Below are 18,953 nucleotides of genomic sequence, written 5' to 3'. Positions count from 1 at the left end.
CACACGTCTCCTTCCATCCTCACAGCCTCTCAGCTATTAGCACCCCCTCTGACATACAAGGAAGCGCCTGCCATTCATTGACAAATCCTTACTGAGCACCTGAGAGAGGCTCCGTGCTGGAGGCTGGGGGTGGGGGGAAGCTCCCCGCTGGAGAAGAGCTCAGAGGCCAAGGGGGTGTGAGTGTCAGCATCAGCTCTTACCAGCTCCGTGCTGCTGGGCGCCCGCCGTGGCCTCTGGGACCGCCAGTTTCCTCGTCTGCAGATCTAGTCACACGCACAGGGCTTCGTGACTTCCCTGGGCTAAGCATCTCCCCACGGCCTGGATCTAGCGAGAGCTCAGGAATGGTCGCTGTTGTTATAAATAAAAAAACTCCCAGGTGATAGGGAAGAGGTGGAGAGGGAGGGGCGGGGATGAGAGTGAGGTGAGTGCTAAGGAGGTGATGCACGGGAGCCTCTGGGGGAACCGGGGTGTGGACAAGGCTGCTCTGTTCTCGCACTTCCTGACCCCATCTCCCCGAATCCGGCTGGTTCGCCCCACTTTTCTGAAGCGTAGATGAGTCTGGGGTGAGACCACTATTAGCAGCATGAGACTGAACCCAGATCTCACCTTTGTCCCCTGAAGGCCTTTGTGGCTCGGTGGGACAATAAGCCCAGCAGCCCCTTCAATCGGAGCTTGGTTCCCCGTGAGTCCTCCCGGCGCCCCAACCTTTGCAGGGGGAGCGCGGGCGCCAGGAGAGCCGGGCGCGCGGCCCGGCGGCGCCCCCTTCCGGCGGAGCGAGCCACGGCAGCGGGCCCTGGAGGGCGCCGGGTGCCACGCGAGACACGGAAACGCACCCGGAGAGGCGGCTGAGCCGCAGCCCCGCGCGCGCGGCCCTGGTCCCGCGGGGTGGGGCCTGGCAGTGGAATTGCGGCCAGGGGCCACGCGGGGGCCTGAGGAATCGGTTTGCCGGGTTCGTGTTCCTCCGAGGGCACCATTGCTTCCTGTAATTTAATTTTCTCCTGAAAGCGATGCTAATTAAATCCTTTCTCCGGTGAGCCGCGTCCCCCCTCCTGTTTATTAATTACGCAGCACGTGCGAGGCGACTCCTCGGCTGCTGCCAGGCTGGCTCGGGTGGATGGGCCTCGCTGCCCGCTCCCCTGGCTGCCGTCCTGGCTTGGGTCTCGGAGCTCTCTGCACCTGAACCCGGCGGGCAAGCCTCCAAGGCTAAGCAAGAGCGGAACACCCCTTCCCCCACTGCTGGAGACCTCTGCCTTTCACCTCCTCTGCCTCCCCAGCTCTCCAATCATACCCTTCCCTCCTATGGCCACAGCACAGTGCTCGCAGCCGGTTTGCCAGACTGGACCCAGTGGCTACGGAAGGTCACACAGCCTTTCTAGGGCATCGTGGGGGCTAGAGCTCAGACCTCCCGAAGCTCAGTCTCTCAGGATCACCAACTCAGACGCCTCCAGGGACCAAACTGGGAGTCGCTCTTTGTAGGCAATGGGGAGGGGTGGAGTCTGTGGCAACGTAGAACAAAACAGAACTTCCCCTGTGGGGAGTTACTCCAACAATGTGCCCCATTGAAGGCCAAGAGTGTCCAATTCTTGGTAAGTCTAAGAGGGAGTCTAGTATGGTAATGGCTTGTCCAGGGTCACGCAGGGACTCAATGGCCGAACCACTGGACACTCTGGACTCGCAGTGTGGTGATCTTTCCAGAATGACACCTCATAGAGGAGGATATGTGACCCCCCTCCACCTTCAGTTCTTCCCATCAGAGGCTAGTTTTACCCCGTGCTGGGGGAGTTACCCATGCTGGTCCCCCTCCCACCAGTCATGCAGGGCCCCCATTCCCCTCAGAGTCCCCTCAGGTCCCCCCAGAGGGGCTTCTCTACCTAAACCTTCCCATTCAGACCACTTCTGGTCCAACCCTCAGCTGTCAGGCAGAAAAAGTGGCAGCTCAAGCAAATCCCTCCCAGAATTTGAAAGGAGGAGTTTGGGGGAGGGGAGCAATGCTATTTTTAAAGAGATATTAATGGTGGGGATTTCAGGCATCATAAGCAAGACAGAAAGGGGGCATTCAGGGACAGGGAGTCTGGGGAGGAGCCCACAGAAGTCTGCCTCCTCTCTGGAGGCCTCACAGCGCTCGCACTCCTCTCCGCTGCTCTTGGCTCAGGGTTCCAGGTCAGTGCCCTGCTCCCAGCCTGCAGAGCTTTGTGCTGAGGCTGCTGTCAGTGGGGAGGACACTAACACGGATCCCGCTGCACCAGCCAGCTCTCTGGCCCCTCCAGAGGCCTCTCTTTTCTCACATGTCCTAGAGGAGCTTTGGCAGATATTCTTCCCCTCTGAGCCCACTCCATTTTAGGGTCTTGGGTGCCTCCCGTGTCCTGGTTTCTGGCAGGTGGCTGTGCTCAGCTCTCTGGCAGTGTCCGGTCCCCTTCTGCAGGCACTCTTACCCTGCCTGGGAGGGAAGCAGCCCCAAAATAGCTCAGCTCTTTCCCCCTGGCCAGGCATCTCCCTTGAGCCCTGGGGGAGGGTCTCCAGCCTGGACTGTCCTCGGGCCTCCACAGTCAACCTCTGAAGAAACTGCTTCATGCAAGGCAACCTGCCCACTATCATCAGCCTGGGAGGGACCAGATACATCCTGCAAACCCTGAAGCCAGCCTGCTTGCATCTGCAGAGTCAGTCACTGAAGCAGCTGACTGTCAGCTCTGTGAAGGCTGCAGAGGCTGAGCCTCGTTCCTTTCTCTGTACCCGCCCGTGCCTACTGCATAGTAGGTGCTCAATAAACGTATCAGGATGGTGGGATTGAATGAATGAATCAGTCAATGAGTTGATGAATGAAAACTTGAGTCCTTGTTACTTTTCAGCAGGGCATTAATTGGGTGCCTACAATAGCCCACAATAGAAAGATAGTCTATCCCTGGCTGGTGTGGCTCAGTTGGTTGAGCGTCATTCTGTGCACTCAAGGGTTGAGGGTTTGATTCCCAATCAGGGGACATACCTAGGGGTTCAATCCCCATTTGGGGCAACCAATCAGTTTGTTTCTCACATCAATGTTTCTCTCTCTCTCTCTCTCTCTCTCTCTCTCTCTCTCTCTCTCTCTTTCTCTCCCCCCCCCATTCCTCTCTCTAAAATACATTTTTAAAAATATCCTTGAGTGAGGATCTAAAAATTTTTTAAAAGAAAGATTGCCGAAACTGGTTTGGCTCAGTGGATAGAGCGTCGGCCTGCGGACTGAAGGGTCCCAGGTTCGATTCCGGTCAAGGGCATGTATCTGGGTTGTTGGCACATTCCCAGTGGGAGATGTGCAGGAGGCAGCTGATCGATGTTTCTCTCTCATCGATATTTCTAACTATCTCTCTCTCTCTTCCTATCTGTAAAAAATCAATAAAATATGTTTAAAAAAAAAAGAAAGAAAGATAGTCTAGTATCTGGATTCACATGGTAAACCCAGGAGCAGACAGCCTGGGTTTGAATCCCAGCTCTGCCAATTACTAGCCATGAGTCTTTGGGCAAGTTATATAACATCTCTGTGTCTCAGTTCCTTCACCTGGAAAATAAAAGTAGTGAAAACAAAACATACCTCAAGTGTTGCTATGAGAATAAATACTTAATACAGGTAAAGAAAAAATCCTATCTAATAATAGACAAAGATTGAAATTAACCATACCTCCGCTATGCTTCCCATTGGCTAATCAGCGAGATATGCAAATTAACCGCCAACAAAGATGGCGGCCAGCAGCCATGCAACTGAAGCGAGCAGGAGACTTGCTTGTTCTAGTGATGGAGGAAGCCAAGCTTCCTCCCTACTGTGGCTGGGCCCTGAGCTCCACTCTAAGCAACAAAGTTGCAATTATAGAAGCTAAACAAACCCCAGATACCTGCTTTCAGCAGGCTGTGGCCTTGGAGCTGGAGCGGCAACAAAGTTTCAATTATAGAAGGTAAATAAATCCCAGAATAAAAAAGAAAGAAAAAGACAAGAGGCTGGGAGCTTCAGTTGCCAGCGGGCTTGGCCAGCCTGAAAACCCCCAGCCCCTCATCCAGACTGGCCAGGCACCCCAGTGGGGACCCCCACCCTGAAGGAGGTGCCGGCAGCCTGAAAACAGCCATCAGCCCCTCATCCAGGTTGGCCAGGCACCCGAGTGGGGACCCCCACCCTGAAGGGGATGTGACCAGCTGCAAACAGCCATCAGCCCCTCACCCAGGCTGGCCAGGCACCCAAGCGGGACCCCCACCCTGATCCGGGACACCCTTCAGGGCAAACCAGCCAGCCCCCACCCGTGCACCAGGCCTCTATCCTATATAGTAAAAGGGTAATATGCAAACTGACCCTAACAGCAGAGTGACTGGGAATGACTGGTCACTATGACACACATTGACCACCAGGGGCCAGACACTCAATGCAGGAGCTGCCCTCTGGTGGTCAGTGAGCTCCCACATGGGCGAGCTCTGCTCAGTCACAAGCCAGGCTGATGGCTGCCAGTACAGCGGTGGTGGCGGGAGCCTCTCCTACCTCCTCAGCAGCGCTAAGGATGTCCGACTGCAGCTTAGGTCTGCTCCCTGCTGGCAAGTGGACATCCCCCGAGGGCTGCCGGGCTGCCAGAGGGATGTCTGATTGCCAGCTTAGGCCCGATCCTCCAGGGAGCAGGCCTAAGCCAGCAGGTGGTCATCCCCTGAGAGGGCACAGGCCGGGCTGAGGGACTCCCCCCCCCCCCCCCCCCGCAAGTGCACAAATTTTTGTGCACCGGGCCTCTAGTAAATAATAATAAGTAATAATTAATACAGGTGAAGTGTGTGTATGACAAGGGCCTGGCATGGAGTGAGTTCAGTAAATGTTGGTCATTACTACTCGTGATTGAATTACAGCATCAACATCGTGTTCTATGTTATGTGCTAGGTATGGGGGAAACCAGAGGATTCCACCATCACCTTCCCTGCCTTCCAAGGTTTACAGTAGAGCAGAGAGATGGAACCCACACAGGAGGGAGTCAGAGCCATGGATTGCTGCTGCATGTAGGGGAAGACTCCCCCAGGGGCTGGACCTGGTGAGGAAAGGTCCTGTGGAGATGGGGGACAGAGAGGGGCTGGGAGAGGCCGAGGCTGAAGGAGGAAGTATGTTGGGGCCACCAGGTTGTGGGCTGGAGCTGTCCACCTGGGTGCAGAGGGCCTCGCCAGTCAGGATGGGGGGATTGTACATTGTGAAACTTTATCCCTATGTTTCAGTCTTCAGCCTTTCAGTTCTGCTCTACGCCTGGAAGCCATGTTGGTAGAAAGTTTCCTTCCAACCCCATTTTCTGAAGCTGTATGAGCATAAACGATTGGTGGGGAGCTCCCGGAGGCCCCTCTCGGGGCCCAGAGAGAGGTCTAGGGGTCTCTGATGTTCCCAGGCTGATTCCCTGGGGGAATGAACGTGACCCTCTCCCTGTGATCTCCACTCTGGAGAACTCCACTGACCGGTAGAAAAAGTAGATGACAATCTATGCTTGACTCACACAAGAGGAACAACCTCAAATGAGGGTGAGTCCGGGTTTTAGAAGAAGAAGGAGGCAGGGTCCACGGGCAATGTGCCTGCAGCATGTATACTCATGTCCCCAACACTCCTAAAAGGAGACTCACAATCCCAGAAATCACCAGCCATCCCTGCCTCTGCACAGTCCCTCCTACCCCCACTCCCACCCATGGCCCTGCTTTTCTGCCTGGCCAACTCCTATTCATCCTGCATGAGTGTGAGTCTCCTCCTCTGGGAAGTCTTCCAGCCTACTCACGGCCAAGTGAGTGCTCCCCTCTGGGCTTCCATAGCACCCTGTCCTTCTCCCTCCCATCAGCCACTGAAGCTTAATCCTCTACAATTGGTCCTTTCCCCCACGAAGTCAGGTAATAGGTCTCATTCATCTTTGAATTCCTGGTTCTTGGCCTCATGCCCGGCATCAATGAATGTTTGAGGAATGAATTGAGGAGCTGGGCCAGCACCACCCACAGAGTGAGGAATGAGGGCAGAGGCAGAGGCCAACACCAAGGCAGCTGAGCTACCCCAGACATCCCCAGCCCCACCAGTAGGCTCACCCTGGCTAGTGTCCAGGTCCAAGGTTCTGGCTCACTTCTAACTCCTCTCAGACAGGGCAGGACAAGTCATCCTTGCTCCCTACACATCCCCTCCTTTTCTCCCCATCGGGAGGGGCTGCCTCCCTGAGAGCATGCCCAGAGACAGGGCAGGAGGGGGGCCAGGGGCGGGGGACAATGAGGCCAGTTGGAAGACAGAGGGTTCAGAGAGGAGCCAGGGCACTTAGAGGACCAAATGTATAAAGTAACAAAGACAACCATATTCTTAGGAAGGAGGTTGGCTAAAAGATGGCCCCAGGGACCTAAGGACTGGCTTCCTCATTATAGTGGAAGGGAATGTGGTTCAGGTCTCTTTCAGTTTGTCCTTCTCTCATATGGCAGTTCATCTTTTGCCTAGTCCGACACTAGGGCCTGGGCCAAAGCAGAGTGCCCACTTTCCAGATGGGAATACTGAGGCACTGTAAGCCCCTCGAGTACAGAGTTGTCTCATCCATTTCTAGCCCCACAATGTGCAAAGCACAATGCTGGGCACATGAGGGGAATGAGAGATGTGGAGTGAGAGACTGAGCTGTGTATTCATCTGGTCAGTATTTATTGAACACCTACTAGATGCCTACCCCCTGCTAGGCATCCAGGATACAATGGTGAACAAGGCAGGTGTCTGCCCTGTGGAGTGTAGACAGCCCATGCTCTAGAATGCGCTGAGCACTAGCTGAGCGTTAGGGATTAGCCACAGCTCCATTCATCTCCCACCACCTGCCCCTGCATATCAGGGAGCTGCCGCCCATTGGTGTGTGTTCAGGCAATGCAGGCTCCAGCCTAGGCTGAAGGTTGTTCAACAGCCCAAGTAAAATCAGCACCTTGCAGCTGTGTCTCTATCAACCCAGGCCTACACATCTTTAAGATGCATCAGAGGTCATGCCCATTCACCTGCTCAGGGACCACTCCTGAGGGCTCAGCCCCCTTCCTGCTGTCTCCAGGGCTGGGCAGCCCAAGGTCTCCAAGTGTTGTCAGTAGGGGCTGGGAGAGCAGGGGGCCCTGGCTGATCCTCAGGAGTGGTCAGCCCTGGTTGTGTTGGAGGATCAGGTGGATTCTTCATTCTCCCTCCACCTGTCCTCTGATGTGGAAAGAGGTAGGAGGAGAGGAGGAGTGGGAGAAGAGGAAGTAAGTCCCAGGTTAGATAGTCCATCCCTGGTCCCATGGGTTCATAGACCCCAGCATTGTGGACCTGCTACCAACCACACCCATAACCCTGACCAATCACAGTGGGTTCTGGCTGAAAGAGTGGGGCAGGGTCCTGGGGGTCCCTCATAGATGCCCTTTTAATCGCTGGGTTGTGCGGTGAACCAGGGCCCTAGGGGAGGAGCAGGAGCATCTGGGGCAGCAGCAGTCTAGACAAAGATGATGTACCCACTTGAACAGAAGTATTTTTGATCCTGACCTTAAATATTTTAATAGCCAGTTTGACTGCGTCGGTACATTCCAGCCCTGCTACCAACCACAGTACCCATATGATCACATCAAATCCAATTTAAAACCACATATTTTATTGATGTTCTTCATCGACAATGCAGGGTCATGTATACAAATGCTACTCAAGTCCCACAACTGGCAACTTCCCCACCGCTACACGCCGCCCCCCCCTACCCCCACACACACTGTCCAATCTGCCAGGAGCCGACCTCCTGCAGGTGTCCCTTTGGCTTCCTCCCCCAATGTCCAGCCTCACAGCGCCGAGGCGAGGCTCCGGGAGGCTGCAAATGGCTGGACTGGCTTCCAAGCTTGAGCTGGGGGTCAAGAGAGAACCAGGGCCTGGGTCACCCAGGCCTCTCCCCCTACCCTTCCATTCCCACCACCTAAGTATGGCCAGAACGAGGGTGAGGATGCCCCCCAATGACTTCTCCATCCGGCAGCCGGGCTCTCCTTCAGCTCTCTCTGCCATGTCTTTCCTCTCCAGTGACCTGCCCTGCTGACCACCAAGATGGCAGAGTGACCATTTTTCTGGGGTGGGAGTCAGTGCCTGGATGACAGCAACAAGTTGCCCCTGGTGGCAGGAATCTCATGATCTTGGTCACTACTGTACATACTTGGCACTAAATAAATACATGTAGGATGCATGAACGAAGGGATATGGGAGGAAGTATAAGCAGATGGAGCCATTAGTACATCAGCCCTCTAGGGGCATTGAAGGCAGTACCAAGGTAAAGTCCTTCCAAGCTCCACCCAAGAACTCAGGGTGTTGTGTAGTAACAATTGGGGTTGCCATGGCCACCAGCTGGGCACTGTAGGGTGTGGGTTTCAGCCCTGCTGCCTGCATGGATGGCAGACTGGCCTTGGGACCCAGTCAGGAGGGGGCACATGTGTTGTCCCCACTCCCTCATATGCCCCAGGGATCTGGTCCTCTGGGTTCTAAAACACACAGCCATGCCCTTATTCAGAGCCAGTCAGATAACAGCGCTGGTCTGGCAATTGCACCCCTATATTCTGGTCTCTCCATTCCACAGCCTCAACGCTCCCAATCTTCCCCTTCCGAGTTGAGCATGACCTTCAAGCTCTGCTCTCCCCACCACTGTCCCCACCTGACCCTGAACTGTTCCGTCTCCCTGTCCTCAAATGCCAACCGCCTTAACTAGCATTAGCGCCCGGGTAGAACTGTCTCTCCAGAGACTCTCTCCTCGGTGGCTGGGTGGGATCCTAAATGTTTGCATCATCATTTTAAGACTCCTCCGTGCCCATACCACCTCCATGAAAACAAATAACTCTCTACAGATCATCTGGACCTGGCGATCACAAAGCGGACACCAGAATCCTGGGTGGGAGAGATGTTCCCTTCCCTAAGCCTGTGCAGGGATTCTTTCCCGGCGCACCTGCTAGATGACTGCCTAGTCCCTGCTGGAATACCTCTGGTTTGGGGCCCTCACTACCTCCCCAGGAAGCCATCCTAACGTTGAACAGCTTTAGCTGCCAGAATGTCCTTTATACGGGGAAAAAATGAACCCATTTCCTTCTCTCATTCTCATTCTTCAAATATCCCAGCACTCAGCCTCTGTGCCACCCTCTTCCTTCTCCCCTAAGTTCTCTCTCTCGCTCTCACTCTCGCTCTCCTATATGGTTATGTAGTCACATGCCTCTCATTTATAAGTATGTCCCGTTCCCTTCTCCCTTCTCCTTCCTTTCCCAGCATCTAGCCAAGGCTGGAAGAGTGCCAGGGAAAGAAAACATCCAGCCAGGCCCTGGACTGGGCTGGGTGGCCAGCTGGAGTAGGTTGCACAGGGGACAGCAGCTGGAAAAGAAATCCCAGACCATGGGCTGCTGCATCCCAAAGAAAGGGCCTTGCAACTTGGGGGTGAGGTGGGCAGCAAGCTACTGAGTTCTTTTCCCCCTCTCACTGCCCACAATTCCTCAGAGGGGACGAGGACACTCCCCCTCCTTTCCCAAGCTCCCTGGCAGTTGGCAGAGCAGACTTGGTAATTTTAAACACTTTGTAATTTTCAACAGTTTTGCCAGACTTCAGGTCCCAGGGAGCATCCTATCAGCAGCAAGAATTCATTCCCTACTCCCAACATGGGGCTTAGAGGACAGGATCCCGCAGATGGCAGTGACGACATGAGACATGGCAGAGGGCATGGATCAAGTGGGCAGAGGGGCAAAGAGGGGCCCCAAGGAAAAGAAACAAACGCAGAGGCCTCCTGACACCCGCCTGGCCGGCCCATGGAGAGTGGAACAATGCCTGGGTGGCCATTTTTTCCTCCTTGCCGTTGATCCACCAGCCAATGCTGTTTTCTGTGTCACAGACCAGGGGTGGGTGCTAGGACATTACCCATCCAGGTTGCAGTGGGTCATGGGTGGGGACAAGGGTGCCATGGTCTCGTGTTCAGGAGGAGTCAAGACACCGAGAGAAATGATGGGCGTGCCTACTTGTCCCGCTGCTTGGAGCTCTCACCTCCGACGTTGAACATGGGGACCAGCAGGCCCAGCAGCCACCGCTTCCCGAACACCTCCTGCAAGTTCTTGCGCCAGGGCCCGGCCCTCACCGCTCCCCCCTTCCGCACCTGGTGGCGGGTCTGCCCCCGGAGGATCAACAGCAGCTGATGGCAGCAGAAGCCGGCGCAGGCCAGGCCGACGGCAAACCAGAGGTACAGCATGAGGATGACGAACATTTCAGAACCGAGGACAGCTCCTGCAGGGGTGGGGGCGGGGAAACACCAGCATCGCTTTACACCCAGGCCACGTCCGGACCTGCCATCCCTGCAGGCGCTTTCCGCTCGGAAGGGAGGGAGATTAATGAGATTGAAGCGATATTTTACAGCAGTCTCAGCGCCGCAGCGACGGCGAGGAAGGATAAACTAGTTGCCCTAACTTTTTCTTAGTGCTGACGGCCAGGGGAGAACTGGGGATGTCCGGGAGAAGGGAAGGAAGCTGCTCTGCCCGCGGCGCCTAGATATTAGCATCCCTGAGTCGTAGATACCGGTCTTTCTCTGCCTTCTCTTTCTGGTCTGGAAACAGGGAGAGGGCTTTTTCTAGGAGGAGCGAGGGGTGAGCTGAGGATGCTAGAGGGGGAGCTGGCGCCTGGGCAGCTGTCTAGACTGAAGCACCTGCTCCCATGGAGCCGGAAGCATCAGCAGGAGGGCTCAGGAAGGTGACAGCGTGACGGGAAGCAGGGCCTAGTCATCGAGAAGAATAAGGAACCAGTTCCCAGGGCAGCACAGAGCTCCAACCGAGAGAATAAACCCGTCATTAGTGTTAACAAGAGGACAGTGTGGCCACCAGAACACTTGGCCAGAGCTCTCCTGTCAGTCAGAACTTGCTAAGCCTGGAAAGGCCCCCGCCCTCCTCTCCGCCCCCCCCCCCCCTCGCCTCCCCAGGTCACTAGTCCAGCCTCCTGCCTTGGGCCGACCTCCTGTAAAGCTCTCTATTAAATGTCATCTGATTAAGAGATCCCACACTCTTCTTCAGAGTAGGGGTGGGCAGTCCACGCTAAGTTTGAATCTCCCAGCTCTGTGGTCTCGCACACGTTTCTTAACCTCTCTGAGTTGCAGTTTGCTCATCTGTAAAATGGTTCCATAGGTTTGCACGATCCAGGAAAAATTGTGTGCAAAGTGGTCAGCTTTCTGGTTCCCACACAGCACAGCGCTCCCTGCTGAGGAGACTTGACCCAAAAAGATCTCAGCATTAACTCCTTCTAGATCATCAAGCTTTCTCCTTCTTCCCAGGGCTTGCAGTCCTAGCTGGGCTGCCTCTTTGGCAGCCATGGTAGAGACACCCACCTTTACCTGCCCAGCAGCCAGGGCAATAAACCCAGGAGAGAACTCGAAAGCCCCCCTCAGCTGCTCTTCCTGCAGAACAAGCCCACTACCACCTCCTCCAGTGAGATGAGGGTACCTGCTCCAGACCCCCCCTCACAACCTATTTGAACTCTGCAAATCACAACCATATCCCTCCCTTCTCCAGCTTCCCCTGGCCCCGGTCTAGCTCTTCCCCGGTCTCCCCAGGCTCCAGTTTCCAGACCCCTGAGGGTTGGGCTCTTACAACTTGTCCAGTCTCAGCAGTGATGGACTCAGCCACCAGGAGGATTTGGGTTTGCTCATTAGCAGCTTCCTCTTGCCCTCAGCCCCTGGGAGCTTGATAGCAGGTTTCTATTTGTGAAGTTGGTGACAATAAGTCCATCTGCCCAGGGGAGGGAGGGCTCGTTCCAGCTGGCATTTTGAGGAGCCCCTCAGCTAGCTGGGGGCAGCAGCGGGACGGGGCTCACACTGGGCCAGCCCTCCCTCTGACCCACTTCTTCTTGTCAGCACAGGTTAGCTCAGGAAGCACATGGAGGATGAAGGATCCAGGGACCGGGGTTCCCGTTGGGCTCCGGGAATGCTGACAGGGAGAGATGACCCTCGAGCGGGGACCTGAGAACATCAGAGCTGTCAAGTGCGGGCCTGCCTTGCATCTCAGCCTCGGGGACAAGCCTGAGCTGATGGAAGCTGTTTTTCAGGGGCTTTATTTCTGGCACTAAATCAAGGTATGTGGAAAAGACCTTGTGGCCTTCTCCTGGCCCCTTGTGGCAACTACAAAAGGCTCTTCTGGTGACCTGCTTTTTCTTGAAATGTTTGAAGTTGGCTAACCTGGCTGCCTCAGCTCTCTGAACTATCTAATAATAGTTCTGCTTCTTTTAGAAAAAAATCAGAGTTTTTCTAAAGGCCTGAATGGTCACACCACCCAATCTCTCCCTCCCTGCTTCCCACCAAGCATTTATAACACCTTTGACAGATCATTGCCTGGCATCTTTGACATACATTCAGGGACAAGGGGCTCCCTTCCTCCCAAAGAGGCTCATTCATCAAGAAGCAGCTTCAGAGAGGCAGTGTGGTGTGGTGGAAGGAATATGAGCTCTGGAGGCTAGCAACCCTGAGTCCAAATCTTGGGTTGGAATCATAACTAGTTATGTGGCTTCGAAGCAACTTAACCTTGCTGACTGTTTTGTTCCTGAGCCTTTAAGATGGATATGATAATACCTACCTCACAGAATTGTGGCGAGGACTGAATGAAATGAGACCTGCACAGTGGGTAGCACATAATAGGTGCTCAACAAACGTTAATCCCCTTTCCCTTTCACTGGACTTTCTGGAGGCATCCACCACACTGGTGTACTTATACAAATGTCATGACACAGATCAGATGGCATCATCTCCATTTCCTAGGTGAGAAGAATGAGGCTCAGAGAGGTGACACAATTTACGCTGATCCCATGAAGCCGCAAGAAAAGACAACTTCTAAAACCCACCTGGCCAGCCTCCTACCTCTTGAGCATCAGCTAAAGACCCATGGGCAGCAGCCACCAGAAGACCTCTTCTACTTCTAGCTCACAGGGCCCACACTCCCAGCCATCTCATGCTCATGCCGATATAAGTCAGGGACAGTACCACAGTTGAGGACAAGTACCACCGCTGGAAAATAACTGCTCAATCAGACACCTTGGGCCTTCCAACTCCCTCCTGTCCTCCTGAGCAATGAGGTAGGTAGTGTCCTCAACCACTTGGGTTGAGAATAGGGGGAGGAGAGATAGGGAGGAAGGCACTGAGGAGTGTACTGGGGAGTGGGAGAAGGACGTGCAAGGGGAACGATGAAAGGTTGGCAAAGGAGTAAGAGAGATGGGAGAGTTTGAGATTACAAATCTTGGCCTTTCTTTTCCTAGTGGGTATGGTGAGGAGGTAAAAGATAGTGGCACTCATCTCTCTGCTGGAATGGGATCTGGTCTCCAAGGTAGGCACTTACTGGTTCTGTTCTCCCACCAGAGCAAATACATAGATCCCTCTTTTTTCTTTCCTGCCTCCCAAACCTAGCACATATGGATAGGCCTCTAAGCCTGGCTTATCTCAAATCAAACCATTTCAAGATCCTCCCTTTGGAAACATCCATTTTTATGTGAGGAAACTACTTGCAAAAGAAAGTGTAATTAGGTTCTCTGGCTCCCCTCATCTCTCCACCTGCCTGTGCTCACACTCCACCCCCTAGCTCGCCCACCTACCCTCCCTCCTCCTGGTTATTTCAGTCCCAGCAGCCTCCTATGCCAGCGCCAGGTCCCAGAAGGCCTGAGAGCTCTGAGTTCTGGGCCCAGCTCAGCCAGCAGCCCTCAAGGCATCTCCCCTATCTGGGTCCTTCCTGGGTCTCCGTGTTCCCTCTGCCAAATGGCACAACAGTTCTAGGCTGCTGCCCCAACAAAGGCTGAAATAATGGCTCCCCCGCCCCCAGAGAGGAGCAAAATTGTTATCCATGTCCAGCCCAGGCACATCAAGACAATGTTGGCTTCTCAGTGGAAGCAGCTGCACTCCGCCTTTCTTTGTCCCTGAAAGGTCAGTGGCTGAGGAAACATGCTGTGTTCCCTGTGCTGCTGTGGGAAAGCCATTTAATCCATTTGCGCCTCAGTTTGTTCATCTGAGAAATAGAGATATTGATATCAGACACACATGTGTGCACACTATCAATTGTAAAAACCAGGTCAGTCAGAGTCAAAGGCCAAGGGAGGATGGAGAGGAAGGAAGTGAGGTAGGGACACGTTGCAAGGCCAGGTAAAGTGGTAAGAACTGCCACAGGTCCCTCTGGGCCAAGTACCCGGGAGCTGTTCGCAGGGCACTCTATACACAGTCCTCACCAGGGTGCCCAGCTGAGTGCCACTTCCAAGGCCCACATGTCTGGCTCCTGCAGGTGTACGAGCCTCCTGGAGGATCAGTTCCCACACCAGTCCCATCACTGTGCTGTGAGGATGCAACCATTAAACACGGCTGCATCTCCAACCAGGTGCCCCCTGCTCTGAGGCATCTGCAGGCTGGGACCACCTGGTGGGGTCAAACATAATGGGCAGGAGGGCAGAACTTAGTCTCTTGCTGGAGCTGGCTGGCACCCTGTTGATCTTACTGTGGTTGGTTGGCAAGATGTTTGGAAGGCAAAGTCCTTAAGGGAATGCGTGAGCAGCATTGGGGTCCAGGCAGAGGAAAGGTCAAAACATGGGTGCCCCTCACAGGCTGCATGGAAGGGGAGCCAGCACCCAGCCCGCCTGGCACAGAGCAGGTGTATTGCCTGGATCACCACTTCTCTACGAGCAAATGGACCATGGTGAGCAAAAAGGAGATGATGAATGAGGTTGGGGTAGGGAGAGAGGTTGCCAGATAAAATACAGCATGCTCAGTTAAACTGAATTTCAGATAGGTAACAGAACATTTTTTTTTTTTTAGTATAAGTATGTCTCATGCAATATTTAGGAGTTACTTATACACTTAAAAGTTATGCATTGTTTATCCAAAATTATAATTTAATTGGGCATCTTGTTGTGGGGGGGTTTATTTTTATTTATTTATTTTTGCAAAATCTGGCAAACTTGGGGTTGGGGTTGGGGTTGGGGTGGGGTCTTTGTGTAGGGCCCAACCTGCCTGTCAAGACCCACTCACCAGAGAAGAACTGGCTGATGGAGGTGGGAAGGAGCGTGAGGAAGGCCAGTGGGTGCGCGAAGGAGATGGAAAGGACTGCCGAGATGTAGGCCACGCCCGCCACCATGGAGTAGAGGCAGGCCAGGGAGGTGTAGAGGCAGAACAGGACGAAGTTGCGCATGTTCCTGCTGCCAATGCAGTTGCCGGTGAAGAAACAGTGGTGGTCGTGCCTCAGGGTGACTCTGGCGCACACTCGGCAGAAGTGGGTGCTGGGCGGGGGGCACAGAGCCTTCCTGGCCGAGGCCCCCTGGCAGGCATCCAGGTCGTCAGGCGAGTTCTGGATGACCAGGACGTAGTTGCCCAGGGCGTTGGTCGAGAGGAACAGGAAGAGTGCCCCGTGGAGCAGCGCCGGGGAGCAGAGCCGCGCGGCCGCCGGGTCCTCGCGCATGCTGGGCAGGAAGAGGAAGAGCTGGAGCGCGAAGGTCACCAGGGAGATGCACAGGAAATAGGCGGGGGCCACCACGTTGAGCAGCCTCAGCGCCAGCATCTTCCATTACATTCCTAAGGGGCCCGGGGAGAGAGGAAAACTTACTGCGGTGTCCAGGGGGCGCCCTAGGGCGCTCCCCAGGCGTCCTCCGTGGGCCCAGCTTCACACCAGTCCATGCTCCCCATCCTTGTCCCTCCACCGCCCCTCCTCTCTTTCCTAACCCGGGTGGAGCAGGCATGAGACCCCGAGACCCACCGCCAAGGCCTCTGAGGGTCAGACTCTACTTCCCCGTGCTGGCTCCATGGTTTCCGAGGGACTTCGACGCCCTGGCACCCCGGAGTCAGACACAAGGAGAGCGAGATTGGGGCTTGTTTGTAAGGAAAGGAGGGGCAAGGGGTTGGGCTCCGTTATGGCTGTGGAAAAGAGCCCAGGTTTGGGGTTTCTCCTTCACACCTCCCAGGAGGAGAAGGCAGAGGCTTGGGGTGGGGCTGAGGGAAATTATGGGAGCCTTGCATCACCTCCCCTTTCTCAGCCCCCGCCCCCACCCCACCTTGGGCAACACTCAGGGACCTCACAGGTCATCTGACTCTTTGGAGGTATGTGTGCTTGGGGGTCTGTGATATTTGGTGTGTGTGTGTGTGTGTGTGTGTGTGTGTAGGGAGGGAGGGTCTGTGTGTGACTCTGTACGTGTAATCTGTGTGTGCCTGGGTGTCTGTGTTTGGGTATATCTGTGTACACACACGCAGCCGCTGCCACCTGGCTTTTAAAAAAATCGATTAAAACAATCGATCCATTCACACAGGCGCTGAGGCATCTAGTGGGGTGAGGCGGGGGCAGCCGGAATACCTGTGTCAGCCGGTCTTGGTCAGCCCACCTCTCCACGCTGGCAGCCCTGGCTATTTCTTTGCAAAAAGCGTTTTCATTTGAGGCGACGATATCCCCCTTTCCCGCCCGCCTCCCGCCCTCCTGGAGCGAGAAATCCAAACAACGCCGATGGCGCCGAAACCCTTTCGGTACCAACAAGCTCGCCCTGGGCGCAGGAGCGGATGCTTGGCCAGCCTTTCGGCTGATCGACCCCGGCCGCCGAGCGCAGCCCCCGCCGCATCCCCACTCCACCTCCCTCACCCGCAGCCCGGGTTCCTGCCCAGCTTCGGAGGCCACCGGTGCATGGAATCTGGGCGCCCGAGAGAACTTTTCCAAGGGCTAAGGAGTCGGGAGGCCGAGGCGCGAGAAAAGTTCTGGGAAGGCAGCTGCACCCGGGATGGGCGAGTGCCAGGAGGCCACCATCCAGGCTGTCCCATCCCTTTGGGCGACTGATCACCTTGGAGTCCCCTCTGAAGGTGCCAGTGCCCCGGGGACCCGCGGCCGCACGGGGAGCGCGAGTCTCTCTCCGGCAGGGTTCCAGCGCCAGGCACGCCCAAGGGTGGTCGCTGGGGGCTCGGTACTGCCTCTGGCCATGCGCTTCCGGGAGCTGCCGCGGCGCTGCCCACCCCAGACAGAGCCCTCGGCCCCGGGCTCCGGTGAAGCAAGTGTCTTCCCCACGCCGGTCGCCAGGGGGGCGCGGGAGCAGCCTCCAGATGCGCCGCGGCGCCTGGAAGGCGAAGGACTGGGGCTGGGGGAGTGGGGGGCGTTGGGCGGGCGGCCGCAGCCGGGGCCCTACGCGGAGAGAGGACGGCGGAGACCGCCCGAGCCGCCCGGGGACTCGGGGAGCTGTCCGTTCAGCACTGGAGCCTGCCTCGCCCGCAGCGGAGGGCGGCACAGCCGGAGCCCCAGCGAGGCGGCCGCCGGCTTCCCGGCCAGCGCCTGCCGGGCGCCCGGGAAGCCGCCCCCTGTGCGGCCGCCGCCGCCGCACCGCCGCAGAGGGGTGAGGAATGAACTCACCGAGCTCCGGTCGCCGATAAGAGGAGCCCTGGACGCCGGCTCTCCTCCTCTCCGAGGCTGCAAACTTGTGGGCTCGGCCCCGCTGGCTCGCAGCCTTCTCACGATTCGCTTCGGGGACTGGGCAGGTAGCGGGGGTGTGGGGAGGAGGGAGCGGGCAGCTGCGGTCCTCCCACTTGGGCGCCAGCGAGTGGGGGCCAGGAAGCGGCGGGGATGGCAGCTGAGTACCCCCAGTCCTGCAACCCCCTCTTCCCCTTCTGGGGGCGGCTCCCTGACCACCCCTCTCAGCATCGGGGACTTGCCCCCCACCCCTCCCCTGGTTCCCTTGCAGTGGGCTGGGGCGCCCTGCCTGACTTCAGCCACCGGTGACAACTGGGATCTGGATTCAGCCCTGATGTGGATGCTCTCACCATCATCTGCTCTTGCCTTTCCGCTGTGGCTGACAACCCTCCCTGCTCTCCACTCTGGGACAGAGAGGAGCCTGGGGGTTTTAGAATTCAGCCTGCCAGGGGCAACACCCATAAAGACCAGCGTCATTGTCACAGGGGGGTTGAGACCCCGACTCTGAAGCCTGTCCCCCTGGGTCTGAATAGCCACCATTCACTACTGTGTGATCGTCAGATTCCACTTCCTCATCTGTAAAACAGAGATGTGAGGATTCTATGACAATACACGCAAAGCCCTTAAACAGGGCCTGCCCATGGTAAGCACTAGTTAAGCAGTAGTGCCTAGTTAGTGTCACTATTTACTGGGCTCTAGAACCAGGCACTGTGCTAAGCTTTTAGCATAAAGCAGCTTTGTTAACCTTCTCAGCAGAAGCTCAATGATCCCCACTGTGTGGATGAGGAGGTTGAGACACAGAGATGCTAAGCCACATGCCCAGAGCCACACAGCAGGTAAGTGGCAGAGCCTGGATTTGAACGAATGCACCCTCTCTCCGCCTCTACACACCCCAACATCACTCTGAGACCCGGGGGGGTCTCATTTGGGAGAAGGGGGGACAACAGAGCTTGAACCAGGTGGTCTGCCTGGCATCCTGTCCCATCTCCCTGTTCCCATTCCTTCCCCTCCCAACTTCACTATCCTGAGGTGGGTGCTGAGGGACACCAAGAGGGTGGGTGCACTTGGCCAGTGTGTGTCAAATGGGGGCGGGGGTGAGGGACGCAGAGGCTTTTAGAAAGACAGCACGCATATTGGAGCCACCACGATTACTTCAGTTTCCCGGGCTGTCATGTCTCACCTCCCCTTACCCTCACCCTGTTCCACTCCTCTGGGTGAAGGCAAACATAATAAATAATTGTTTCTTGCTTTCTCAACCGGTTGATTAAAACAAGAGCAATCCCTTAAAATGAGGGCCATGTGCTTATCAGCCCAACCTATAGTTTTGAATCATCAGATACTGTTTTCTCTGTATTTTATCAGTGTACATTACAATAAAAAGGGGGGGGGCAGGAAACCTTATGTATAAGCAAAAACAAACAAACGCAAAAAATACTCAGCTTGGACACGTTTGCCAGGTGATGGCCTCTGAGGCTCTGGTAGCCCTGTGAGTTCCAGCGGCCACAGGGCGTTCATGGGGAAGCACAGTGGCATTTCTTCCTTGAGAGCCGCTTTGTGTCAGATCATGGCTGCCTGCG

At 55.7% G+C, this 18,953-nt stretch overlaps 1 protein-coding gene across 4 annotated transcripts; it reads right to left on the bottom strand.

The window, feature by feature from the left end:
• Positions 1-7,570: 7,570 nt before the first annotated feature.
• Positions 7,571-17,991, bottom strand: ZDHHC22 (zDHHC palmitoyltransferase 22). Of its 4 annotated transcripts, none has more exons than XM_081082658.1 (4): positions 17,320-17,991; positions 14,973-15,512; positions 9,983-10,219; positions 7,571-7,826 (listed from the first exon to the last, which is right to left on the bottom strand). In XM_081082658.1, the coding sequence occupies exons 2-4, from the start codon at positions 15,496-15,498 to the stop codon at positions 7,765-7,767; spliced, it is 825 nt and encodes a 274-aa protein (XP_080938784.1). In that variant the 5' UTR covers positions 15,499-15,512; positions 17,320-17,991; the 3' UTR covers positions 7,571-7,764. The 4 variants fall into 4 exon arrangements, with proteins under 4 accessions (XP_080938784.1, XP_080938786.1, XP_080938785.1 ...); XM_081082660.1 differs by having other exon boundaries at positions 10,092-10,219; XM_081082659.1 differs by having other exon boundaries at positions 17,727-17,753.
• Between the last annotated feature and the right edge of the window lie 962 nt (positions 17,992-18,953).

Source organism: Myotis nattereri (assembly GCF_964212035.1).
Source record: "Myotis nattereri genome assembly, chromosome: 1".
NCBI classification, from domain to species: Eukaryota; Metazoa; Chordata; class Mammalia; order Chiroptera; family Vespertilionidae; genus Myotis; species Myotis nattereri.
This window is presented reverse-complemented; position numbering and strand designations above follow the sequence as displayed.